General features: G+C 44.3%; 1 protein-coding gene across 3 annotated transcripts in view; it reads left to right on the forward strand.

Moving 5' to 3' along the window:
- SATB2 (SATB homeobox 2) overlaps positions 1 to 20950 on the forward strand; it is a 146383-nt gene that overhangs the window by 27036 nt on the left and 98397 nt on the right. For all 3 annotated transcript variants that reach the window (XM_054171396.1, XM_054171392.1, XM_054171387.1), the window contains one exon: positions 1453 to 1629. In XM_054171396.1, the coding sequence (XP_054027371.1) occupies positions 1453 to 1629 (177 nt within the window). The remainder of the gene's footprint in view (positions 1 to 1452; positions 1630 to 20950) is intronic.

Consider the following 20950-nt stretch of genomic DNA (forward strand, 5'->3'; position numbering starts at 1 on the left):
CAAGGCGAGGGGGATTTAAGTCCCTTAGCAGTTGTCAGTGGTGTTACTGTATCTGTTTAGGAGCAGTGTGACTCCTCTGAAGGGATATGTAACTATTGGTTTGTAGATACTGAAGCTACTGATAGCAGATCTTGAAGATGTTTAACTGACTTTGTACAGAAAGAAGGAGAACTGAAATGTGGCATTCTCCCCTTTTCCCCTTGAAGAAGTGCCTGGTGCAGGAATGCAGTGATTTGAGCCTGGCTTTTCATAAATATGCTCAGTTATTTGATATAGCTGTTATCTACTGGAGATGGTTCTAGTTCATCCTAGAGAACAGGAGTTAGAGGTCAGCTTTCTAGCAGTATTATGAGCCATATATAGCACATTTGGAGAACTGCTTTAGGCTTGTGTTTAACTCTGCCATAATATTTCCTAGTTTACCTAAGGGCTAACAAATTGTGTGTAACCAACTGGTACATTTCTGTGACTGGAGAGAATGGTTTTCCCTTTGCCACTCCTTGCCTGCACCCCTGGCCTGGAGCAGGCAGTGGGAATGGCCAGGCAGTTCCATAGGTTTTCCGTCTGTTCCATCTTCCCTCTGTAAATGCTCCGAGTCCTCTAGGGCCATCACCTGCAAAGGGGCTTATTTCTCTACTGTCTGTTGTATTGCATCCTCTTAACTTCTTGCCCCACAATTTATTGCCATAGATGACTTGATCCTGTAACCACAGAAGTAAATCTATAACAAAACAGAACAAAATTGAATCCAGACCACCCTCTGAGTTTTCCACTTCTGTAGTTCCTTCTTGTCCTTGATCCTCTGTCGAAGAGCTGTTCTCATTCTCTTCATACATGCCTCAGAACAGCCACTGGCCTCTCTAGGTCTGTGTGACCATCAGCTGCCAGCACAGCGTTATAGTTTCCAGCGAAATCAATGCAAGGGTGATTTTCTTGCTCAGTGAAAAGACTGGCCATGATCTGAAAATGACCAAATAAACCTGTCTCAGCTAAGAGCTGTGTACAGAACTAGCCTCTGCCCACTCCTCTGTACGCTCACTGTGTGGAGGGAAGCAGAAGCAGTGTTTGTGCGTCAGGTTTTCATACGGCTGAACATGGAGAAGCTCTGACCTGCAAGAATAGGCAGTCATGGAGCTGCAGAAAACTTCTGCAGTGTTGAAAGGGTCTCATTAGGAAATCTTGTTTGACTGTGATTCTGTTCCTGAATTGTATTCTCTGGAGTTTTTAGTGTGGTTTTCAAATGAGTCAAGTGACGAGACTTCAGTATTTCCCTTGGAAAGAAAACAAAAGCTATTCCACAGGGAAGAAAAGCAGATTTCCACTTAAGAGGAGCCTTCTAGGAGGTGTTGTAATTTACAGCTTTAATCAGAGATGTATGACACACTTCTCATTCCTCTGTTATTGATGCTTTGTTGTCGTCATTTGTTTTGTGTTGTTTTTTTTTTCGCCTAGGTTTGATGATTCCAGTCTTTTGTGTGGTGGAGCAGTCGGACGCCTCTCTTGAATACGATAACCGAGAAGAGCATGCAGAGTTCGTTCTGGTTCGCAAAGATGTGCTCTTTAGCCAGCTGGTGGAGACAGCGCTCCTGGCTCTGGGGTATTCCCACAGCTCTGCAGCTCAGGCACAAGGTACTCCATAAAGTTCTTTTCCTCCTGCTCTGCACCGGCAGAAAACAGTGCCTCGGGTTGTTCAGCGTCACGAGAAAGCAAGAAAACTGGTGGCAAATCTTGGAAATGGCTATATCAATTGGGTTGATTGTTTAGCCTTACACTAGGTGTGCAACAAGCCCTACCTTGTTAGCCTGCCTAGAGAGCTAATGCTGGATCTTGCTGGAGTGTGAAATATGGTGATAATGATCAGCATATTCATGACACATTTGTTCCGTGTCACCAGGCAGGTCACTGCTTCAAGGAAGTCAGCACAGACAAAACCTCTGGGTGTACAGCTGGATTGCTTCTGGTGATTCCTCTGGGTCATTTTGAATAGCATATTATATAGTCTTCAATTAAAAAAAAAAAGTTCTACATTGTACAGAATGCTTGTGTATATATAGACATGTTGTCTTTATGGCTAGTAGCTGTAGTGCTAAATGTGCAGACTGATCTCAGTTTTCACTTACCTACCATATCGCTTCAGAGCCCTTCAAAAAGCTCTACAGTCCCTTCCACTTAGAGATGATTCTCAGCAGCAGGAAAATCTTAAAATAAACAAAGCTTTCTTCTCTCTGCCCAAAATACCAGCTTGAAAAAAGCAAACCTAAAATCCTAATCTTCAGGGAGATGGGCAGGAGGTAGTGGGTTGGGAAAAATTTTTCCAGAATGAACTTTGCATTGCAAGAGGCTTTAATATACTAAACCGGTTATTTCAGTGCTGGATGAGAAGCCCGTGAGTTTCAGTTTCGTCTTCACATCACCAGTAAAACCTGTGCATATTGAGAAGCTTTGCCTGGGAGTTTGGGTTTGATCTGTTGGTTTCAGCTATTGTGCATAGCTGTGTGTTTGAATGTGAGAACAGGGAGGGGGGAGCGGGGGAGAACAGCCGTGCTGAATTCAGGAATTCCAGGTGTGGTTAACAGCGCGGGCTCCTTGTACAAACTACTTTCCAAGCAGGGTGATAATGATTCATTTCCTCAGTCAGCCTCTGCTCTCAGAGAGGCTCAGGTTCCTGAAGCAGACAGAGCTCATGCACATGTTTTTATTTACACAATACAGCAGCAAAAGCTCTGCAAGAAGGTAGCTGTTTTGGTTTTTAATAGGAAACATTTTGTGCCATTTTGGGGATACTTTTTATTCCAAATGTAAAAGGTCAGTGTATCCCACTGTTGCCATCCTGGTGAGCCAGCTTCCTGTTTGACAGCACTATCCATCTCAGTTAACACAGTTGCTCAACGTGTTGCAAGCCAACATGTGGAACACACCGCGTTAGGTGGCCAAGATTTGATTCTTGGCACTTAGGAAGGAGAATGGGCTTTGCAAGAAACCTGCTCCAAGGAGGCATGCTGCTCGGTGCAGTGATCCAGGCTGGCTGAGCCTCTCACCTGGGGGAAGCTGGCTTTGGCAGCACCTCTCTGTGGTGAGGATAGCAGGGAGGAGACAGATTGGCTCACGAAGATGAGCCATGGTGCAGAGAGGAAACAGCCACTGTGTTTCTAACTTCAGACTTTGGCAGGGAGCAGTTTCAGATACTGATCTGTTGCTTGTGGTCTTGCTCAAACAGCTCATTTAGAACATAAAAGTTGACTCTGTAATTCTTGTAATTAATCTAAAAAGGCTTGGGCATTTTTGTCTCTAAGGCAGCAGTTACCTTCTGCTAGAAAATCTCACATGGTATAGCATTTAGAAATTACAGAAAATGCTCTAAAGATCTGTCAGCTAACAAGGGTCTTCCTGGGTTTTATTTACCCTCAGACTGAAGGACCAGTTCTCCAGAGTGTGTTGTGTATGCTGTGCAAATCCTGCAGGTCATGCTGATTTGAAGACTGGAAACTGAAGCATGCAGTGTGCTGTGTAGTGTGTTGCATCTGTGCTAGCTGTCTGCAGGCTGAGAGAGGAGGTACAGGCAGAGACAGAATGCTGATAGATCTCTAAGTCTGTTTAGTTTAATGAGAAAATTTACAGAATATTGGGCTATAATCTGTCAATTAGGGTTGGCAGAAGCACGCTGCTAAATTGTTGATGGGAGGATTTTTTTGGGAACTCAATTTTCTGATACTAAAAAGAGGGCAAGAAAAAAAAAAAGGCTACTTGCTTTATTCATTCCTGTTGCAGAAATCTTCTTGGGCAGACTTGTAGTGCTTGGCTGAATTTAATTTAGCAATACACACTGCTGAACAGTCACTTAGTTCTTTGTGTTTTGCGATCAGATGGATTACAGGATCTGCAGGAGAAGCGGAAGATCCTCAGGTGCATTGTTTCAAAATGGTAAAGCGTTGAGCAAGATGCTCTGTAGAACACTGCTGTGAATATATGTCCCCCATGTCCTTTAAGGATAAAGTAAATGTGATTGCCAAAGGTTTTGTATCATAGAATTACAGAATGTTAGGGTTGAAAGGGACCTCAAAGGATCATCTATTCTAACCCCCCTGCCAGAGCAGGATCATCTAGAGTACATCACACAGGAATGCATCCAGGCAGGTTTTGAATTGTAAAGGCTGTCTAAGGTGTCATGTAGGGTGTAACAATTGTCACCTTTTGAGCTGGGAAAGTATTTCCACCCCCCCAGCTGTTTTGGGTGACTGAGAGGAGCAGCAATGTTCACTTCAGCTTGTGGGAAATATCTTGCCTTTAGCAGTTCCTTTAGAAGAGGGTCTCCAGTGGCAGGTGACAGCATTAGCTGTGGGGGCAAGAGAAGCTGTGGCAGCAGAGAGCATTGCCATGCAGTTTCAGCCTCATGCCGAGATTCACCATGGCACCTCACTGTCCTGCTGAGGCTCAAGTACCTCTTCCTTATGCTTGCCGTCTGTATGGCAGGGTCTGGATGCCAGGAGGAAATGTGGCATGGAGGAGTAGGAGATGTGTGGCCTTCTCAAAAGGGGGTCTGTGTGCCCAAAGGGGTCATGCTGCAGGCTGCCTGGCTGGGCACAGGCTGGAGCTGCAGAGCTCACTGAGGAGGTGATGCTGGGTCCAAGCAGGTGAGCTGCAGCCTGCGCACAAAGCTGCCATCTGGCCTGTAGCCTTGCATACCAGCTTGTGGTTACTTGACTTACCATGGCTAACTTCTAATCCTGGTTGGTAGGTGAGTTGAGAAATCTTAGCATCAATAACCCTGAGGAAAACAAGTGCCAGGAGGTATACATAATGGTGGCCCTACGCCTCACTGGAAGAACCTCTTTATTCCCTGCAGTTTGGGCAGGACACATTTACTTTGCAAACAGCTGGTTGTGGACATTTTTTGTTGATGGTGGCAGGAGCAGAGACTTTTACAGCAAGCAAAACTTCCTTTCTCTGACAGGAGCTGTGAAAAGTCTCCTGGAACAGCATGGGAATTCGTTAACAGCTTGGCACTGGGGTGTGAAAGTTGGTGGTGTGAATGGCAACAAAGGTTTAATAAACATTTACGTATTTTTTTCTTTCATCATTTGAGTCTACACCTGATGCTGGGGAACATGCTACATGTACCTTCAAGAGAGGAAGAGAGTCATGTTTTAAAGAGACACCTGTTCTATATGTAGTTTAATAAAATTTACTTGCCCCAGTGCAATTATTTTTTGTGGTGGGTGGGGTATCCTAGCTGGGCTGTGTCAGAGAAGGGAATGGGTAGGGGCTGAGAGCAGAGCACTATGAAAGTAGCTGCCTGTGCACAGTCCTGCAGCTCCAGGACCTGCAGTGAATGCTGATCCCTTCCTTGGAGGGGGAGGAGGAAGAGCAGTGCTAGTTTGACACTCTTTGCAAGTTCCGCTTAGAATCAATATGAAAAAGAAACCAGTGTGATTTCTTGAGGTTATAGGATTTATATATCTTTCTTTTGACCAGTTTTTTCTTAGCTGTCATGAGTATACATGCAGGACTAGTGTATCTTGTCTGCAAGAGCTTGCAAAGCTGAACTGGGCCAGTGTCATGGAGTTGCCTTCTCTTCCCTGGTGTTGCTGCTCAGTGTGTTGGGTGGGCAGCGTGGAGCACCTGCCCTGGTGGCAGCTTTTGCTGGGCACTGGCAAATACTCGCTTGGGTTAGTTGCTGTCTGTGGTCACCACAAGGAAAGGGTTGCACAGAGGAGTGAAGTGGTGCTGAGGTGCCACGTGAAGCAAAAGGAGGGGTAAGAAAATGGCAGAAGGAAGTTAACACAGAGCGAGGAAACATCAGGGCTTTCCCATCCCTGTCACTACGGAGATGGCCAGGCCCTGGTTCTTTCGTAATGTATTGCCAAGAGCAGAGCCATTGAAAGAGGCAGTGCCTTGTGTTAATGCTTTGAAGGCCCCTCTTCATGGTGCTCTTTTTCTTCTACTGCTGTGTGTTGAGTGAAGAGCAGGAGAGGGATACGACTGACTGCAGAGCCAGGAAACCACCACACAGGCGTGTAAGGGCTCTCCTCTGAATCCATGATGCGCATGGCTGGGGCAGGAAGCGTGCAAGTGTCTTCATGTCCCTCTTGGAGGCCTCTTGCACTTGAGACCTGTGTTAAGGAGCATTTCAAAGCGAAGTCCACACCTTTTGATAGGGTGATGTTCAGTGAATCAGTCCCAACCCCAGGCTGCTGTGTGTGAGAATGTGGCAGCCTGAATGCCAGGCCTCTTCCTGTTGGCTAGCCTTTGTGAGGCCACTATGACCATCTGGCCACGTACAGCATCATAGCACTTGTACAGGTATGTGAAGGTATAAATGCCAGTGAGAGAGCAGATTTGCTTAAGCTGGTCTAAAAGTATAGGCCCCTGGGCCAGTTGGGAGGACTTAAGCAGGTGATTAGTAGGGAAAGATCCTCTGAGATATTTCCATCTGTGCTGTCTCTAGAACCATAGTTAACTTCCAGCTGAATGTCAGGTGAAGGCAGAACATACCAGTTGGGGGCTGTGTTGAACACACAGAAGCTGTTTTTGTATTTCTGTATCAAAAAAAAAAGTGCAGTAGATGCTGTGGTGAAGTCCTGCTAAACTGTGCTTGATGTAGACAGCTAAGTTTGCTGTGGCTGGGGTGGGCTGGTTTTAACACAAGGCCTTGCTAGGTATCAGTGTGGGAAAAATGAGAGGAAACATGGGCTCATGTTTTACCTGTAAATAATGTGCAATAAAGTACAAGGGTGTTATAGTCTGGGATCATCTGACTCCTCAGATAAGTGCCTGGGGTCATTTGTCTGAGCCCTGGCTCCTTGTTCATGTGGTCAAAGACCTAGGCATTATGGTACTGGGGTAGTGAATAGGAGAGAAGTTGGTGATGTAATGACTTAAACCAACTACATGTTGGGTAATTTCCTGCCTCTGTCACTGCTTACTGCTGCTTTTTCTGGTTTGTTTGTACAGAGATGGCACAGTTGTCAGTCTGTGTGGAGTTGCTCTATTTCTCTCAGCTCAAACTCCTTTACACACTCTGTAGCAAAGTGTGTACAACCTGTGTAACTGATGGACCTTAAAACTGAGACATCCCACCTTAAAACAAAGGAAAGAAACCAACACAGCCCTCTTCTGAGCTCCTTTCAGTTCCATCTATAATTAACAGCTCCTTACCATTAGTAATCCCTGTGGCCCCTCTTGCTTTTTATGGGCAAGCTCTTCTTTCCTCTTTCTGGTTTTGCAGATAATGAACTGTAAAAGGCCCAAATGAAATAATTTAACAATAGTATGTGAGGTTACAGACTCAGATGGACTACTCCTCTACCCTGCTCTTGTGAGACCTCACCTGGAGAACTGCATCCAGTTCTGGGGCCCCAAGTGTAAGAGGGACATGGAACTGCTTGAGCAGGTCCAGAGGAGGGCCACAAAGATCATCAGAAGGCTGGTGATCTGTCCTGTGGTGACAAGCTGAGAGAATTTGGGCTGTTCAGCCTGGAGAAGAGAAGGCGCTGGTGAGACCTTACAGCAGCCTTCCAGTACCTGAAGAGGGCCTACAAAGGACTTTATACAAGGGCTTGTAGTGATAGGTCAAGGGTGAATGGTTAGAAGCTTGAGAAGGGCAGATTTAGACTGGAGATTAGGAAGAAATTCTTTGCAGCAAGGGCGGTGAGACACTGGAACAGGTTGTCCAGGGAGGTGGTGGATGCCTGCTCCCTGGAGGTGTTGAAGGTCAGGTGGGATGAGGCCTTGAGCAAGCTGTTCTAGTGGAAGGTGTCCCTGCCCATGGCAGGGAGGTTGGAATTAGATGATCTGGAAGGTCCCTTGCAACCCAAACCATTCTATGAATCTTGTAGTGAATTCTGACAGGCAGTGTCATGTCAACTTCTCTGGGAGTACAAAGCAGGCTGGATTTTTCCCAGCAATACTCAGCCATCCAGGTCAAAGTTTCCTAGTAAAAGCTTCTCCTTCTAGAACTGTGCATTGCTTGAGTTGTATTCTTTGTCTTTCTTCCTGATGTTTGAAGAAAGTGGGCTGAGTACTTCTCAAATATTTATTTCCCTCCCTATATGCAGACATTTACCAGCAGATCACTCTTTTGTCCTCACTATGAAACTTCATGATAATTCTTAAGTGAAACTTAATTACAGGAACCAAGAGAGAAGTTTAGAATTTAATGAGAATATTTAAAGCCTTTTCCTTCTTTCCTTTTTTTCTCCCCCCCCGCCCCTTTTTGGTGCATAATGGCTACAGGATTTGAAAGACACTGTTGTTAAGGTTTCAGCAACTCATGCCGTTTCAATTAAAGCCCCAGAGTTGTCTTTAGAGGTTGCTTGGAACTTTTAAGAAAAACTTCTGTAAAAGATAAAAGAAGAGGTAGAGATTGAGGTTGCTTGTATTTGTAAGGGTTACTAAAATTAGTGTGGGGTTTTTTTTCTGTGGGAAATGTGGCATAGAAAGAAATGCTAGGAGATATATATACACACACACACACATGGAATATATCTGATGTTTTACTTTGGATTATATATATATATGCACCCATATTTATAGTTTAATGTAGATTATAAATAGACATAGATATATTTTACACATCTACAAAAATATATTTATGTAGAAGTATAATATATGTATAATATATATGGCAACAAAAGATCAAAATCCAATTAATACACCAACCTTTTGGGTTTCTTGTCACCCCCCTTCTCCATCTGTAGTGTTTTTTTTTTTTTTTAACTAAGCTCATTAGCCTGGCAGCATGAACTCTAGTGAATACTTGATTCTTTGATAAGCTCACTGTGAAAGTTCTCAGCTCCTAACCAACGGTCAGGTCTCTCTCCTTTTCTTCCTTGCCACCCACCCCATGCTGCTGTCTGTAAAAGTTGCCATGTGCTGTTGGATTTCTGATCCAAGTATATTATTTACAGGCTTCTTGTGATGGAACAAAGCCTTCTACAAATAATAATCTATGTTTCTCGATGGCAAGCATCTGGGTAGTCTGAGTGAATGGGTAATTTATTAGTGTTTGAACAGCTCAAAGGAGGGTAACCAAAGGCAGCCCTGAACAGCTCAGCACTTCTGCCGGCCACTTTCCGTCTCAGCTGCGGTTTGTGACTGAGTACAGGCAGCTCAGAAGGAGGAGAGGAGGCGGGGTAGGAGGAGGGAGCAGAGTGGACAGAACGGGCTCTGGCTGCCCTAGTGAAACCTTTCCCTTTCTTCCTGCCCTGCCTGTCTGTGAGGCCGGCAGCCCGAGGCCAAGTGCTTGGAAAGACAACGGGCTTTCGGTAGCGGTTCTGGGGGCTCCTGTGGGCTTGTGACAGTGGTGTGCGTGTAGTTTGTTCGTTCCACAGTCACAATGGATCAAACCCAGACTGTGCCAAGGGTGGAAATCATTAAACCTTTTGTTCTTCTCTCCCTCTTTGTTCCTGGGAAATATTGCTAAGGCTCTAGCAGCAGATCCGTGCTTCTGTCTGATCGGAACTATGTTCCTTCGTGCTTTCCATACACTCTGTGTTGCAGGCTGTGTGGCAAAAGATAATGCTGAAGGACAGAAGTGACTTCAAGGTTTGCTCTCTTCAAGGAAAGATTTTCCCATACTCTGCCAGTTTTGTAAACCAATGAAGAAATGCTGGGGAAATTGAGCCGCAGACATTTTGGTGTCAGAGCCACCCTTACAGTAGTTTAGAGTAAAACAAAAATCAAGTTCACTCCCAAAGGCCTGTATGTAATCAATTAAAAACTTAGATGAGCATATAATAAATGCAGATTTTTCTTGGCCACCCTCCCAAGCTCTCAGCTAAGTCCACAAGCTCATGAACCACTGCTGTTTTTGAGGAAAATTGGGAAATAGCCTTTATTAATTTCAATTAAAAAATATTAATGATTCTGATGACAAAGCAGCACTGTATTTAAAAAGGGGAATAAATGAGGGTAGACTGGGTCTTCCCCTGTACAGAGGAGGCAAATGAGGTGCAGATAGCAGCCCGTTAGCCAGGTAGCCGAAGGTTTGAACACTCAGTAATGTGAGGAGAATGAAGCCTGGTGGTGGTTAGCATATTAGGGTGGCTGGATTTGCCTTTTTCTTCCTGTAGTTCTTAAATATTCCTGTCAGCTGAGATTTTTTTTTCCTCCCAGTCTCTGTTCTAGGCAAGGGAAGCAGCATTTTAACCCTGTGGCACGAGGGGATGCCATTTGCTCCAGCTGCAGATTGCCTTGCCCTATCTGCCTTCCCACAGGGGATGAAGCTGAGCCCACCTCCAGACACTTCATTCTTTAACCTGACAGAGGCAGGGCTTATCCTCCAGGTTGGCTCCTGCTTGTGGGAATGCACAGCTCACCTTTTAGTATCTCTGGTTTGCCTTGGGCATATGTTTGCTATGGAGCATTTGAGATGGATATGCTGTTGAGAAGAAAGCAAAGCTTTTTCTGCTGGCTGATCTGTCCTCAGTCCATTTATCATCAGTGCCCTGCCTGGGATCTCGCTTCACTGTGAAGGGAAATTGGTTTGAGTGTGTGGAGAGCAACAGTACTGTCTGTGGGGTCCCTTGCAAGGCCATGGTGCATGGTACTTCTCAGTCCACTTTAGCCATGTAGACAAGCTGAGTATGAAAAACAGCTTGTTTTGAAACTGAAAACCTAACAAAGTAAGGGGGGAGAACTTAAAGGGGATAGACAAAGTCCTTCCTAGTTTAAAGGGAAAAAAAAAGAGAGATGGCAAACACCCTGATCTGTCTTCTTTGTTAGGTTGTTTCTTTAGGAAAAAACTTTGGCACTGACAGCAGAGGCTCAGTTCAGGGTGTTTCTGACCACCGTGCATGAACACTGTAGAAGGGACCCAGCTTTGATCCTGCTGGCCCTCACTGGAACATAAATGAAGCTGTCAATCAGCTACTACATTTGATGTTTGCATCTTCTTGTACCAATTGGATTTTCCAAGGGCAGTCTGTCCTCCTGTGTTGTTTGTCATCAGAGCTCTGTAGGAGATTAAATGGCTGCATTTACAGAATGGAAAGGCTGAGCAAAAGGCAATGCTGTTAGTAATCTCCTTGGGCCTACTGTCCTGCTTGCGGGAAGCTCACTCAGAGTATCGGTGAAGGCTCAAATGCGAGCTGCGGCTGAGAGAAGCGGCAGTGCACGTCCTCTCCCATCCACTGAGCTATTTGGTTATTCAGGCTGCGTGTCTCTTCCTCCTCATACCAGTACAGGGCTCTGATTTTTCCAGACAACTTAAAAAGCAAAAGAAGTTTATACAGGTGTGACTGAAAAAAAAGGCATCACATGAAGTTGAATGAAGTGAGGTTGGGGAATTTATGGGCGATTTTACTTTCAACTGTATTCCATCAGAAAAATAATTCTTGTAGGGGGAAAGAGCTGTCAATTAAACAATAAAGCTATGGTGCTGCTGGGATCTAGGGGCTGCATTTTGTTCTGTTTTCACTCCCTAGTTTTATCTGTGCAACGTCTGACTTCACCTGGCTGTTGCCACAGCTAACAGCAAAGAGTTAAATGAGCAGGCTAGGAGGAGAGTGCCAGTGCCAGTCAGGATTCTTAGATAAATTGCTTTCATACTTTGTTTTTATAATATATTTGCTACTTAGCCACATTTTGGCCTTTTCCTTTTCCTAGCAGAAATCATTATGTGGGGTAGCTGGTTGATAATTCCTACTTTCACAGTGACAACTTGGTGCTAAAAATGCCCCCTGGCACAGGGATCGTTAACTGGTGGCAGTTTGTCTGCCTTTCTGAGGAGGGTTGGTTGTTTTTTTTTCAGCACCAGCTATTGAATGTATGAAATAGTCTGTGGGGGAAAAGTGTTTCTCGGGTGTTAAAACTGAGGACGGACCAAATGCTTGAGGAAGAGCATCTGATACCTTATTTGACACACAATTTGTATCAAATAATGAGCTGTAGGTAATACAGAATCCTCTCAGGAGGGTGGAAGGAGATGTTTAGGCAGGACTGTGCAGCAGTCAGCATGAGAAAATTGGCATTTTGAGCAGTGCTGCTGCAGAAGATGTTTCCAGCGTCACTGGTTCTGTATCCATTTATATAGATAGAACAGCGATTACATATTTTTCAGGCTTGATGATGGGTCTAAAAACTACATGCATTGCAAACATAAAAGTTTCTTTTTCTGTGGCTTGAGTCTGGAGAACAAGTCTTATTTTTTTTTTTTTCCCCCTTCTCAGTCTGAAAGCTGTATTTGTTTGCTTAAAAGAATGGAGAATGGTATTTCCTTGGTAATATTCAGAAAGATTTATTAATATTTTATTGTGGAGCTTTTAAATGGAGGGCTACACATACCAGTCCTTTTCTTTTCTTTTTTTTTTTTTTTTTGGGCCTGATAGCTTTGCTAAGCAACACCATGCATTTGCATTTTCTGATCACTAAAAATGCCCCCTACCATAAATGTGTATATGAAATTGAGAACCTAATTAAAAGATTAACAGCATGTACAGTACTTTACCCAAAAGGCATGTGTTAATTTGTTAAAACACTAAAGATTTTTATGCTGTCTTTTTTGACACCATCAAAATATTTTCAGTGGAACTGCTTGAACCTGATCTCTTTATTATAAATTCTTCTGCAGAGCAAGGCAACTTAATTTCATATCGAATTGCATAAGGAATTATAAATTATCTTTTCTAAGAGACCTATGACACTAAAACTCAGAATGAACAAATAAAACTGATTTGTTCTGGTACAAATGAAGATACATGGCAGTATTTTTATTACAGGCACCATTTGTTTGGATTGAGTGTCTGAATATTTGACAATAAGACACAAAGTGCTCTGTGTCAAGCAGTTGTTCTGGCAGTGCATCTTTAGGTGTTTTACAACTAATTGCCACGAAACAAAGAAACCCAAATCAACAGACCTCAGCCCCACCCATAAAACAAAACCCAGTGCAGAATGGGATAAATCTGTGCCAAAGTGTGTTTTATGTGCACTCAGAGAAGCAGCACGATCTGCCTCCTGGATCAACTGTAGAATTGTCATTTTATTGGCAGAAGAAAGGCTTGTTGATGTCAGAAGCGTGCGTTAGCTCAGAGGAAGGTGACTTGCTGTGGGTTGAATGGTACTTTCCATATAGATGGGAGATGCCACAGTCCAGGTTAGATCACAGAGGTGAAGGATTGCAAGCCTGGTTTGTGGTTGGGGAGGATGGTTGGTGTGTAGGATGGTGGACTGGAGGTGGGCATTCCCGTGAGGCAAAGGGAAGTGTGGGATCTGCTGTGACCCTGTTGGTGTCATGTCACCCAAGGGATGCTGTGGTGTGGCAGAGTTGGGATTTCCTTCCCTGCTGGGTGCTTCTGGAGGCACCTGGAATAAACCTCCCTTCCTGCTCCTAATGCAAAACCAGGAGGTGTTTTCCTTTGGGGGAACCAGTTAATACCACTGAGTATTTACCAGTACCACTGTGCTGAGCCCCAGCAACTGCCACCACCAGGGCCCACAGGTGGGTGTCATGCAGCTTGGCTGAAATTGCTCACCCCTCAAAGGTTCACAGAGCCTAGTCCAGGTTGGAACCTAAGCAGCATGTCAACATCAGGTCAGTGCCTGCCACCACCATCGTGTTTTTGGGGGTGATGATGGGCCCTGTGGGGAGCAGGGGCAAATCAGGAGCAGGAGACACTACATTGGACATCAGAACAGGTTGCCCAGGGCAATTGTGGATGTCCCCTCCCTGGAAGTGTTCAAGGCCAGGTGGGATGAGGCCTTGAGCAAGCTGGTCTAGTGGTAGGTGTCCCTGCCCATGGCAGGGAAGTGGGAAATAGTTGATCTTGAAGGTCCCTTCCAACCCAAACCATTCAAGGATTATTTTAATAGCAGAGTATTGTCCTTATGGCAGAATTCAGCAGAAATTGGCAGTTACTAAAAGTTTGTCTTTTGTAACTATTCTTCATGGAATTTTATTCTGTTGTTGAACATGTAAAATGGCTTATGGTAAATTTACCATTTTTAAACTGAACTGTGTCTGCCTTGCTGCCAAGGTTGTTCAAATACAACTGGGTGTCTGTTTAAACCGGTTAGGTTAACCTCTAGAACAGTATTCACTGTGAATGTATACATAGAATCATAGAGGTTGGAAGGGGCCTCGGAGATCATCTGCTCCAACACCCCTGCCATGGGCAGGGATCCCTCTCAACTAGATTTGGCTGCCAAGGCCTCATCCAGTCTGGCCTTGAACACCTCCAGGGGAGGGGCACCCATAAGTTCTCTGGGCAACTCGTTCCAGAATCTCACCACCCTCCTAATGAAGAAATTCTTCCAGGGATCCATCCTAATCTCCCTTAGTTTCAAATCATTCCCCCTTGTCCTGTCCCTAGATGCTCTTAGGAAAAATCCCTCTCCAGCCTTCCTGTAGGATCCCTTCATGTACTGGAAAGGAACTATAAGGTATCCTTGGAGTCTTCTCTTTTCCAGGCTGAACAACCCTATCTCGTTAAACCTGTCCCCATAGCAGAGGTGCTCCAGCCCTTGGATCATATTTATGGTCCTCCTCTGGACTCACTCCAACGGTTCTATGTCCTCCTTACGATGGTGACACCAGAAGTGGATGCAATATTCAAGGTGGGGGTCCCACAAGAGCAGTGTTGTTCATAAAGGAGCTAATCAATGTTCTACTGACCTTTTGAGGGTTGAATCAATTTATCATAAGAGTTAGTTTGATGCTTATAGGGATGTTCTTTTCTTTATCCAGAAGTACTTTCCTTGTGCAGTTTACTGATAGAAAGGTGCTTTTGTAAAGCTGATTGTTGTTCCCTGACACTGAAGCGCTGCTGCCAAATTGTCTAAATCCCAATGTATGATTTTGGCTAGAAGGGGGCTAAAAAAATATAGCACTTTAGAGAGGCAAGTGGGAAAGAAATGCAAGGACTTTTAGCAAGAGAGCTTCCACGGTTTGCTTTGAGTGAGATGAGAACTTATCATTTGTGGTGAACTGTGGAGTACACTTCACAAACCATTTTTGCCCCTTAATCCAAAGTGATTTCGCTAACAAGTATTTTTTTTTACTGTGAAACCAGGAGATTTTTCTTCCCTTTCCTTTCTCTACCTCTGTAGTTAAATTTCATCTTGCAAGAACCTTTTTGTGGCTTAGGTTTTGAGTGTGTGTCTGCATGGGAAAGTGGAGAGGGAGAAAGCAAAATGTAAGAGGAGAGAGCCAAGGAATCAAGTGCTTCAGTGCTGTTTGTAATAGCAACCTTGTGTCTCTGAGGGCCAGCAGTGTGATTTTTGGTGATGCAGCGAGCACTTGCACCATCTTGCTGAGGAACAGCAATTCCCTTGGTCCATTCTTCTTCAGTTCTTGCAGAAGCAAGATTGGGATGGAGTTGCAGGTCCAGCAACTCCAGGACTACGGTGGCTGTGCGGTGCCCTATGGTTGGATTTAGTGGAAGGAGAGGCTGTTACAAAATAGAAGTGGCATCAAATGTCTTCAAGGCTTCCTCTGAGTCCTCCTCTTTGTTATTTGTGTCTCTTGTACGTAAACTCTGGTTTTGCATGTAAATGTGATGGAGATGGAGAAATCTTAGCTGCAGATGGAAAAAAAGCCCCAGTGTCTTGATATTTAAAAAAACCCCAGAATTAGAAGGAGATAAATTTATGTAGCCTTTGCACCATAATAATGTGGAAAGACCTGACACAAAGCCATAAGGCTTTTTTCACAGATTCAGTTGTCTGGAAGTTGTGCAATGCTGTTTAAACGGGATGACTTTTAACAGATCGCAATAAATGTAAAAATAAAATCAAATCCTGTTTTCACCAAGGATTACATGATGGCACTGCTGACTCCCATGCACTTAATAGACACTTTGTTTTCCTCCAAGTGCTTAGCATTTTGTGTGGATTTTATCTGGCCACATATCCAGGAGCAGGGTTTGAATCCAAGCTGCTGTTAGCTGAAGGGTACATGGGATTGTTGAAGCCCTCCTGAGATATTTAGCCTGCTCAGCCTGGAGAAAAAAAGGCTTGAAGGAGACCTTATAGCATCCTTCCAGTACCTGCAGGGGGCTACAAGAAAGCCAGGAAAGGATTTTTTAAAAGGGCTTGTAGTGATAGGATGAGAGGAAATGGATTGAAGCTTGAGGAGGGCAGATTTAGACCGAATATTGAAAGAAATTCTTTGCAGTGAGGGTGATGAAACACTAGAAAAGGTTTCCCAGGGAGGTCTTGGATGTCCTCTCCCTGGAGGTGTTCAAGGCCAGGCGGGATGAGGCCTTGAGCAAGCTGGGCTAATGGAAGGTGTCCCTGCCCATGACAGGTGGGTTGGAACTAGATCATTTTTAAGGTCTCTTCCAACCCAAACGGTTCTAGGATTCTATGTGTGTCTGCAGTTGCATTTGCAGCAACGTAGGTGTAGCATGCAGATCCTGTAGTAGATAGGCAGCCCCTAGTCCCTGTATTTTTAGATACAAAATGTAGTTGGTTTATGACAGACAAATTTCTTGAGTCAACATGGTGTTTGTCTTACAAAACCTGCAGTTATTTTCCCTGAGTGGCTGTGGGATGCAGTTTGTAGCTTAACAGGAGGAAAAATGGAATGTATTCTAATCATTGGTCCCTTGAGTCAGGTCTTGCCTTGTAGCAGCTTCTTTATAGAGGAAGGCTTGGTTCTGTTTCTCCTGACCTCATACACCTCCTGAGTGTCTTATTCCATCCAGCTAGGAGTGTGATGTAATACTTGGGGGTAAGAAGAAGCTGCCTGATATGAGGAGTGCTGAGTTCAAATCCGGACGCAAAACCTTCCCTGATTTCTGTGCTGGCTGGATTATGTCTTTTCTATAACGTGCTTTATAGAAGGGCTGTGTTTGCACAGAAGGAGGTGCCAGAACACTAATAGAAGTCAAGTAGCTCATCTGATGGGTGGGACAGACTTCCCAATTCTACTGGGAAACAAAATTAACCCTGTGTGGGAGTGCAATACCTGGCATTGTTAATTCTGACATTTCCTTTCCCACACTTGTAGGACTCTTGATGAGGAGAGCTGCTGCTTCTTTTACAAATCTTAATTTGTAGAGAGGAACCCCCAGATCTTAGAGGATTCTGTTGGAAGCTTGTGAGCATGCTCCAGTCTGTGGAAAGAGAACATGGAACAGAAAAGAATCCAGGCATTTTGCTTTGCTGGGAACCAAGAAGAAGCTGGTTGGTGACTTTGGGATGCAGCATTGCTCTCCGAAGCACGTTGCTTTGCGGGTGTGCAGGCATGCGACAGCGCGATCTGTGTGGGTCTGTGTCGGTTTCAGACACGCCTGGGGCCTCCTGCAGCCCTCTTGTTATTTCTGAGTGCCAGTGGGGGATGTGTGGAGATGGGGAAATGAGAGAACTGGGTATTAGAATTCAGTAGCAAATTTAAATTAAGCAGAAACCTCAGTATGTTATAAACTTGTAAGGCTATATATACACTCTGGCATGTGGCTGGACCATAGTCATGCTCAGCAAACCACTGAATATTATAGGACAGTTCATATGTTTCCTAATTCTTCCCAGAAAAAAAAGAGGATTTCAGTTAGTACTGAGCAATATCTTGTTATCCCATTCCTACTATGGGCAGAACAGCAATTCAAACTTGCAGAAATAGCAGATAAGATATTTCCTTGATGCTACATGTAAAGGTCTCCTGCAGAACAGCTTAGGGACTGCAAGAAACTGGGGTTGGAAGTGACTTCAGGGAGCTGTTGGAGCTCGGTGAAGGTTATGAAGAAGCAGTGCTTTTCCTTTAGATGTCCTGTGAAGAGAGAGATGGGAAAGGGTGAGAGATGCCAAAGCAGGAACCACACACAATTAACATAACTTTTTGAGCAATCTCATTTGGGACTTTGCTTCCTTTGTAGGAAAAATTAAGAACAGAAATGAAAAATCTAGTAGTGGGAGAGACAGTGTCCTCATCTCTTAAAACCAAAGTGTGAGGTGCATATCTCAGAGTTAAATGTTCCTAGCAATGGTGGAATCCTAAATGCAGTGTTCTGGTACTGCTGTTCCAAAAATGGAACTAGAAAGGTTTGTCTTGGTGTGAGGGCTACGTGATATGCAAAAGTTAAACTGGAATACAGTGGTGCAAGACGGAGTTTAAAATTAGCACACACAATGCTGTCAGCGTTCACAATTGTTGGTGCCGTAGCTTCAACAAGAAAATTAAGCCATGTTTTAAGTTACAGCAGAGTAAATCAAGTCAAATGCTTCTGAAGTCAGTGGAGTTTTGATTTCCACTGATGCAACTGAGGGCAGAGGTTGAAACAGGATTTTTGTTTCCAGATGTATCTCAAACTACATTTCAAACTGGTTTTATTCGAAGAAGTAACCTACCTGTTGGAAGGCAGGTTGGAAGCATAGGTAACAGAGCTTCAGATATGCTCATCTATGAGGATCAGCAACCACTGTTGATTGTTTGCAAAGAGCTTCTTTGGGGTGTTCCATCCATGTAACTTTCCAGCTGTGTCCTAGTATGGAAAACCAAGCTCAATACAGCTCTCTTGGAATGAGTTTTAGCTACAGCAGGGATAGACCAAAGCCATTTTATTACAGAATGTTTTTCCTTACATGAAAGCCATCCGTTTGTAGGCTATTTTATGCTTAAGGAACTTTAGAGTCATTTTATTATCTTTTATAATACATTGTAGAAGTTTTGGGTTTGGGTTGTTGCTTCCTTATGTGAACACTTGAGACACAGATATGTGGGTCCTGAGAAGATCCACAAGTATGATCAGAGGGCTGGAGCACCTCCCCTGTGGGGACAGTCTGAGACAGTTGAGGCTGTTCAGCCTGGAGAAAAGAAGCCTTCCAGTATGTGATGGGGGCTACAAGAAATTTGGGAAGGGACTGTTTACAAGCACTTATAGTGACAGAATGAGAGAGAATGGATTGAAGCTTGAGGAGGGCAGATTTAGACTGGATATTGGAGGAAATTCTTACAGTGAGGGTGGTGAGACACTGGAACAGGTTGCTCAAGGAGGTTGTGGATGCCCCCTCCCTGGAGGTGTTCAAGGCCAGCTTGGATGAGGTCTTGAGCAACCTGATCTAGTGGAAGGTGTCCCTGGCTGTAGCAGAGGGTTTGTAAATAGATGATCTTCAAGGTCCCTTCCAAACTAACCCATTCTGTGATTCTATGAATGAACACCACAGAAATTACCTGTAGGAATCCTCCTACCTCTTCAGTCATGGATAAAGATGACTTGTGTCCTGGGAGGACAGAAGCATGGCAGCTCTTAAGACTGAGAGAGGGGAGACATGTTTCATTTAGCCTGTGTAAGATTAGATCTGGTTTCTATTGCTTTTCTGAAGACTGGAGGAAGGAGAAAGCTGCAGAGTAGGGAGGCACATGAAGCCTGGAGCTAGGAGCCTTACAGTAGGTGATGGTGTTGCTTTAGTTGTGTATGTCTGTGTTTGACTGAAACACCTTTTTGGCACGCGCTGAGAAGCGGGTCATTAGCTTGACTAATACATGCGTGTGTGTGTAGGAAGGCTTTAAAAGAAGGGGAAAATACTGGTTAATTTGGACTATTTGTGGTTGAAATACCATAAACACCTGGATGTAATAAGGTAAAGACAGTAACTTTTTGTTTTTTGTAACTTGTTAGAAATGCTACTTGGAATTAAGATTCATACATTTAGCAGAGGAGCTTTCTTTGTGAGGTTTTAATATAAAAGCAGGGTTCCCTTTCTCACTGCAGCCATAAATCAAGATGGTGCCTTCTTTTCTTCAAAGCTTGAGGTAAAGAGTTGTGGTTTTACAGCACAAGGTGGTTAGTACTTGTCTCTAGACTTTTAAATAGCACACAAATACACAAGATTTTTCTTTGATTAACTTTTTTTTTTTGTAATGTATTAACAAGGTGGTTATGTAGGAAGCTTTAGAAATCCTGGGAGATTTATGATGTCATATGATGTCATTACAGCAATACGCTGCATTGTAAAACTTCAGAGCAACCAGGGCTGTACCACCAGGGAGAATAATGGAGCATTCATTCACCCCTTCCAAACCCCAACATCACATATTCCACAGGCTCTCTTTAGAGCAGGAATTGTGCCTATAGGGATGTGTAGTGAGAAGTTATGCTCGGGAGGGTGTAATCAGAGTACCTCAAAAGCAGTGGTGGATATTTCAGTTCCCAGAAGCTGCACAAAAGCTAGACACTCCCCGAGGTAAAAACTCTTCAGATGGAATTGGCTGAAAAAAAATCTTGGCTGGCTCATGGAGAGCTTGTGAGAACAAGTACTAGAGGCCAAATTCTGCTCTCTTACACCATCCTACGTTTGGACCAGCGCCAAAGACAAGCGCTTTCCCCACTGCGATGAGACTGGAGGGTGTACAGCTCTGAGGGGTCTGAGCAACCAGTGACTCTACTCTAAACCACACACAAAATGAGTTTAGCAATCTTGGACTGTTGAACAATGATTCATTTTATAATATGACCGCAAAATGTAGCTGAGTTGGTAATGATTGCTTCAAACAGCTCAAGAAACTGAATGAGCGAGGAGGAGCTGGAATTAGCCTTAGCCCTAGTAAGTGTCCTTGTTGGGCTGGAGGTCAAGGCTTCCCAGCATGGCTCTTGCCTGGGGCTGCATGGGTACAGACAAAGAAAGGTCTCATTCTTCAGCTGTAAACGTGCTTCAGCAGCCACCACTATCTGCTGACACTTGAAAGCAAAGCAAAAGGAAACGTTCAGTCTGTGGCACCTTACTTATTCAGGATGTTACTGGCTGTAAGGCCAACACTTCTCTAGTACGGGAGGGTGAGGAAGACACAGCAAACTTCCACAGCCATCCTTTCATGTCTGTAATTACTCCCAGACCTAGCAGCAGTAGCATTTCATTTTGCAGAAGAGCATGGCAGCAGATTTCTTGGTGTTCAGTCCCACATGGTAGAAAAGTTCCGTTGCACACTGACCTGCTTTAAACCAAACCGTCCTGCCCCATGCATGCATGTCCAGAGAATCCCCTTCTGCAGGAGACTGCCATTTGTGGCAGGGGT

This window comes from Dryobates pubescens, chromosome 2 (genome assembly GCF_014839835.1).
Source record: "Dryobates pubescens isolate bDryPub1 chromosome 2, bDryPub1.pri, whole genome shotgun sequence".
Taxonomy (NCBI): domain Eukaryota; kingdom Metazoa; phylum Chordata; class Aves; order Piciformes; family Picidae; genus Dryobates; species Dryobates pubescens.